This window comes from Sceloporus occidentalis, unplaced genomic scaffold (genome assembly GCF_023333645.1).
Source record: "Sceloporus occidentalis isolate IW3139 unplaced genomic scaffold, rSceOcc1.0.p SCAF_3, whole genome shotgun sequence".
In the NCBI taxonomy this organism is placed as follows: Eukaryota; Metazoa; Chordata; class Lepidosauria; order Squamata; family Phrynosomatidae; genus Sceloporus; species Sceloporus occidentalis.
Genome location: NW_028316983.1, coordinates 74,263,265 through 74,269,264, shown reverse-complemented (window position 1 = coordinate 74,269,264; position 6,000 = coordinate 74,263,265). Strand labels below are relative to the sequence as shown.

At 44.0% G+C, this 6,000-nt stretch overlaps 1 protein-coding gene across 2 annotated transcripts in view; it reads left to right on the top strand.

Annotated features, from left to right (window-relative positions):
* The first annotated feature begins 403 nt into the window (after nt 1–403).
* LOC149316230 (protein O-linked-mannose beta-1,2-N-acetylglucosaminyltransferase 1-like) overlaps nt 404–6,000 on the top strand; it is a 41,732-nt gene continuing 36,135 nt past the window's right edge. For both annotated transcript variants that reach the window (XR_016280450.1, XM_089515060.1), the window contains exons 1-2: nt 404–484; nt 4,032–4,231. Coding sequence is in view for 1 of the 2 variants with exons in the window: in XM_089515060.1 (XP_089371186.1) it covers nt 4,118–4,231 (114 nt within the window). In the remaining variant the exon portion in view is untranslated. The remainder of the gene's footprint in view (nt 485–4,031; nt 4,232–6,000) is intronic.

The window sequence follows — 6,000 nt, the reverse complement described above, 5'->3', positions numbered from 1 at the left end:
GAATTGTGCCTTTTGGGTGGCCCCACAAAAGTATCATTGTTTGGATGCTGTTGGATTTGCTATAGGGCCAACAGGGCTACCCCAAGATGTTGTTGTTTACCATCCCCAGAATTCCACCGCGTGGAGCCAGGGCAATGAAAGCGGTGTCAATCCGTATGGTTTCTCCAGTGTGGACTAAGGAGGGCCTCCAGCTAGAAAGGCTGCAAAGGTAAGCCCAGAGCTGCTTCTTCTTGAAGGTGAAGCTGGGCAGCCAATTCCCCCTCTGCAACGGTGGCTTGGCTCCTTTGCAAGGCAAATGCTGATCATGCTGCTGCTGCTGGCCTTGCTCCTTTAAGGGGAGGTTTTCAGCACCGTCTCTCCGCCGGAAGCAGGCAGGGACGTCAGCTCCATTCCGTGGAAAAGGTCCCTGGCTGGAGGAGGGAGAGGCGCCCTTGCCATGCTGGAGAGGACCAGAGTGCCTGGCTGGGCACCTTCAGGGAAGCCAGTGAGTAGATCCCCCTAGATCCCTAATCCAGGAGGGATCCCCAGATCGGATCGATCCCTCCAGGACTCACTCTGCAGCGTCACCCAGCCACCCCCCTGTCCTTCGCTTGATCTGCATCCACACTGGAGAAATTGCCCAGTTTGGCACCGCTTTAACTCTTTTTCTGGCTCAAGGATAGGGAATTCTGGGAGTTGGAGTTTGTTGTGGGCCCGGAGCGATCCGCTCTGGGCCCCACAACAAACTCCAACTCCCAGAATTCCATAGCCTTGAGCCAGAAAAATAGTTAAAGCGGTGCCAAACCGGATTAGTCCTATAGTATGTATCCCCCCTTACAAGTTTGCTGCCTCTGCCTGTGATCTATATTTCAGGCTCCTCCTTTCACAGGTGGCCCACCTTTCTCCCCCCCCCCCCCACAAACCCATAAAGAGGGTGATCAGAGGTCCTCCTTTTCCAGGACAGGTTCTCCCTTTCTGTCTTCTCTCCAGGAGGAATTCCAAAATGTCCTCCCTTTGGAGCACAGCTAAGGAGCAGGGATTTACATTTCTGTTAGTGTTTTTAGTTTTTCTGTAGTAATGTGCTTCCATGTTTTCTCTCTTTCGAATGTCCTCCGCTTTGCAGCACCTTGTCCTCCTTTGGGTTTAAGGATATCTGCTCCCCCTGCCCATAAATGTCCTGAATTATATTTAGGCTGAGGAAGGCAAGCGTGGAGTGGGACCCGCTGTTGGAAATGTGTCCGTGTTACACTGTGGGGTCAAGATTTCTGCTACGAAATCTTGTAGCATCTTTAAGAAATTTGTCACACAAAGGAGATCAGGAGTTTATCCTGTGAATATCCCAGAAAAACAAGATTGCCCAAAACCCTGCCATTAAAGCGGTCATGAAGAAGTATTAAGGCGCATCTTTTTTACTTTCAGGATTTCAGCGACAATGCATTTCCGACATCACTTTATTTGTGCAATTGTGTGGGATAATCATTCAAGCAATTGCTTGCCCTTTCCACTTTAAATATGCTTTAATCTCTCTTTAATGCCGAAATCAGCCCCAGTGTGATAAACTTCTTTAAGACCAACTGAAAGAGAGAAGTTGGCAGCATGAGCTTTCCATGAGAGAGCACACACTTTGTCTGCCAAAGACCCCAGGTTCAGTCCCTGTTATTGAATGGTAAGGCTGACAAAGACCCCTATTTGCAGCCTTGAAGAATTCTAACCATGCCATGTTAGAAAGCAACTCTCAGCACAACAAGCAGGCTTCTCATTTCCCACCTGCTGTAGACCAGAGATTGTCAGCTTTGGTCCTCTATGTGTTTTGGACTTCATCCTCCAAAAGCCCTGGTTGAAAGCTCATGCCACCAACTTCTCTCTTTCAGTTCGTCTCAAAGGTGCTACAAGATCGCTTTGCAGACTGTTGAAGATAGGGGATGATGGAATACAATATCATTCTCCAGCTTCGCTTTGGCTGTTCAACTTTCAACATGAAAAATATGGTTATTTAATAAGTCATTGTTTCATAAGCTTTGTTTTTTTATGCAGGACCTATGGCCTGCCAAATGGCTCAGGAAAGCAATTGCTTGCAGGTTCCACCCCAATCCCTCCTGTTTTAAGATTAGGGGTAGGGAATTTGTCCTTGGGATAAGCCGATTATATGTACTTAGGTGCTGGCAAACACATGAGACGCTTCCATCTGTTCATACTTACTTACACCGAATCAGACCTCTCACCTACATAGCCCAGTATTGCCTTTAGCTGCTCTTCTCAGGCTTTCTGATGTGGAGGACCAGGAATTATTTTTTTCCCCAGTATGCAATGGACTGATTTCTGCCCACTGGCTACAATTCTTTCTTTCTTTCCTGGAAACTCACCAGAGACCAGCAACCAATGGTGCCATCCAGGGAACACCACTTTGCGGAACACTGATGAACAGAAATGGTACTCGGACTTTTGTCCTTCAAGTGTTTGGGACTTTTAACTCCTAGAATCCTTCATCATTGGACGAGCAGACCAGGGCTTCATATGGAGGACCAAAGTTGAGAATCACTGGCCTATAGCAGCAGTAGTAACCAGCAACCTGCTGGTTGTTGTTGGACTGCAACTCCATCAATCCTAGTCAGTACAGCCAGTGCTGAGAGTTGCTTTCCAACATGGCATGGTTGATCCAGCCCTCTTCCACAGACTGGCAGTGATTCTTCAAGGTAGCAAGTAGGGACCTTTACCAGCCTTACCGTTTGAGGGATTGAACCTGGGGTTTTTAGCATACAAAGGGTGTGCTCTGTCACTGAACCATGGTCCTTCCATTTCCTTTGTAGTGTAAAGTCACTGGGATGGGAAAGTGTGTACAGGTGAGTGAGATTATGAGAGCTTCACCCAATAGCTTTTGCATATTTGGGTAATTGACTGCTGTTTGCAGTAATGAGGGAAATTTATGCAGTGGTTCTCTTTCTACTAGAAATGTTGAGGTGATGACCCAGAATGAAAAATTTAGAATTGGCTAGTTTAGGCTTCTTTACTGGGTCAGCTAGACTTCTTAGGCTGGGGATACTGCTTAAACAGCCTGCATGGATTTTTTTCATAATGTGTGTTTCTTCCTTTATCCAGTGGAACTCAACTTAATTTTGGATTATAAACTGCTTTAAGAATTGGGGGGGGGGACCTATGTCAGAGAAATGCACTTAAACACAGGCCTGTTACAGACTGCCAAAATAAAGCTGCTTCGGGTCTCTTTGGAGGTATGCTATTTAAATGATGCATGGGTCCTAAGAGTCCAGAGGTCGCGCCAAAGCCACACTCCATTCCTAAGCACTGAAGTGCAGCTTTGGTGCAGCTTCCGGATTCTTAGGATGCATGCATCATTTAAACAGCATACCTCCAAAGAGACCCGAAGCAGCTTTATTTTGGCAGTCTGTAACAGGCCACAGTTTTCAAAGTAGCCGAAACGAAATTGGAGGAGGAGTATTTATTTATTTATTTATTTTATGGTTAACAGATATAACCTGAAACCTACTCAAGACCTCTGCACCCAAGGGTTGATAGGCAAGAGGTTAGGTATCCTTGCTCTACTGTGTACCTTTTTGAGGAGAAAGACAGAATAAATTTGTTCTAATGGCTGTATCACAACCCCACCTCTTGTCCTGTCCTTAGATGTTCTGTTGTGAGAGTCTCTAGCACCTACACAAAATATTTCATGCTTCTGAGCCCCCTGTTTTTGCACACTGGTGAGATTCTGCACATCATCAAGGTAGGCCTTGGGCAATAATAGATCCTTGGCCCTCTGCTTACCTTCTTCACCATGGTCCATCATTCCTCTGAACCTGCAAATGCTTCTACCCTGCTCCTTGCCAAAATATCACATTTTGTTAACTTCCACATACTGTAAGCAAAATAGATTATGTAAATTAAACATTTGTGCACACTTGCATTCCCCTCCCCCTCCAGAGTTTGCACAAGTCTTGAGTTGCTTTGTCAGAGAAGTGAGTCTTCAGACTTTCAGAATGGGATCTGGTCAGTTCTGCCTTTCAGCAATTCAATGGCTTCTCTTTTCTGTGCCTTGCCAGGTTATATTGATAGTGTGCAACTAGAGAAGAGCAGATGCTGAGAGCAAGTTCTTGCAGGTGTCCGCTACCAATTGTTTTGGCCTACTATGATGGATGAATGGAAACCCAACCAACCAGCCAAGCCATGGAAGAAGCGCAGCTGGTACCTGGCCTGGAAGTACAAGCTGACAAACCAGAGGGCACTAAGGAGACTGTGTCAGGTGAGAAGAGAACCTGTCCCTCTTTTCTGTTGCTCAGGTTACCAAAATGATAACAGGTCTCCATTTCCACTGCAGAATTATAACACTATTATTCCACTTTAACTGTTGTGGTTTCATCCAGTGAAATCTGGGACCTACAGATTAAGGAGAGATGTTTAGAATTCTCAACCAGAGCCTAATGCCTCATGAAACTACAAACTCCAGGATTCCATAGGATGCAGTCAGAGCAGTTAAAGTGCACTAATAATAGCACTATAACAGAATAGTATGAATGGCCACAGGTATAATGATCTATTAGGATTAGAGAAGACTGTGGGATTCAGATGCTCCTGCATTAGTGGGATGGGGGCACAGAAGAGCCATGCCACTCTTTTGCAGCAAAACCAATCTTGTGATTCCTTAAAAGGTGCCAAGTTTTATTTTGCTTAAATTTGGGGGGACTTTGTGAGATCCCTTTCATCATATCTGATGAAGGGGTTAGAATCCATGAAGTGAGTTAGAATCCATGAACGTTTATGCCAAATAAAACATGTTAGTTACTGGAAGTGATGTGATACACTAGGATGTTTCTAAATTATGGCTCCTCTGAAATCAAGGAACTGAAAATGTCTACTGTTACTGTGAACAGGAGGTGAGGATAAAAAGTAATTATTGGAGTAAACAATCTAGGAATGAACAAGTATGTTCTGTAATGTTGCTCTTTAGAAAAAAGAATATTGTGTTATTTTGCAAGCCAGCTACTTTATTGTGATAAATAAATAAATAAATGTAGCATGGGCTGTTGTTCAAACAAAGGCGTACGCATATGAAAACTCATGTTATGGTAAGTATGGGTCAGCAAAATGCCATGGGATATTTTTATCTCTTTGCTGCTACAGACAAGTGCATTAGCTCTTCTGAAATGGTTTCTATGAATCATTTATATAGTATTTCAGGAGTTCTGTCCATTTAGCTCAGTTTCCTTGACCGCAAGCCAGTTGCGTGCACTTCAGAGGAAGTATTTAAGAAGGCAGTAACAAAGGGCTATTCATCACTTCTTCTTTGTGGCTACTGGTAAACTTTTGTGGGCTTTACCTATTTCATCTTACAGTCATATTTTTCAAACAGCGAGTGGAGACTGACCATGAAATCCTGTACACATGTTCTTGGAAGTAAGGCCTATTGAGTTCATTGGGATTTATTCTCTTTAGGTGTATGATTGCAGCCACAAGAGCTGCTATCCATAGATGCCAAGTAGTTCTGATTATAAAGTAGGATTTGAGCCTGAGTCCATCAAGGCAGAATCCGAACACTCAACTTTCTGTCAATATTTTTTATTTATTTAATTTATATCCCATCTTTGTACTTGCACAGAACCCAAAGTGGCTCTTAACTGTATTAGTTCTTAATGTCTAAATGATTGCATATAAAGAGGAGTTCAGAGAATTTTAGCATTGGAAGGAACCACAGGGGCCATCTAGGGATTGAACTCAGTGCTCTATCACTGAGCTGTGAGCCTTTCCCTAAAGCAGAGATGAACAACTGTGGATGGGGCCTCCCCCACACCCTCCAGATTGCAATGGTGCCTTTTGATGCCTTAGCTGCCATTTTCACTGATTTTCAGACATTTTTTCTTTATTTAATTATTTTTTCTTATTGGATGGCTTTGGGGGTTCTAGAGGGTTGGGTGAAGCATACCATCACATTTTCAAGTGGTTTGATGGGCTTTTGGCCAGTTTTCATGGAAGGGGATAATCACCCAAATTTTAGTCCAAATTCTTTTTAAAATT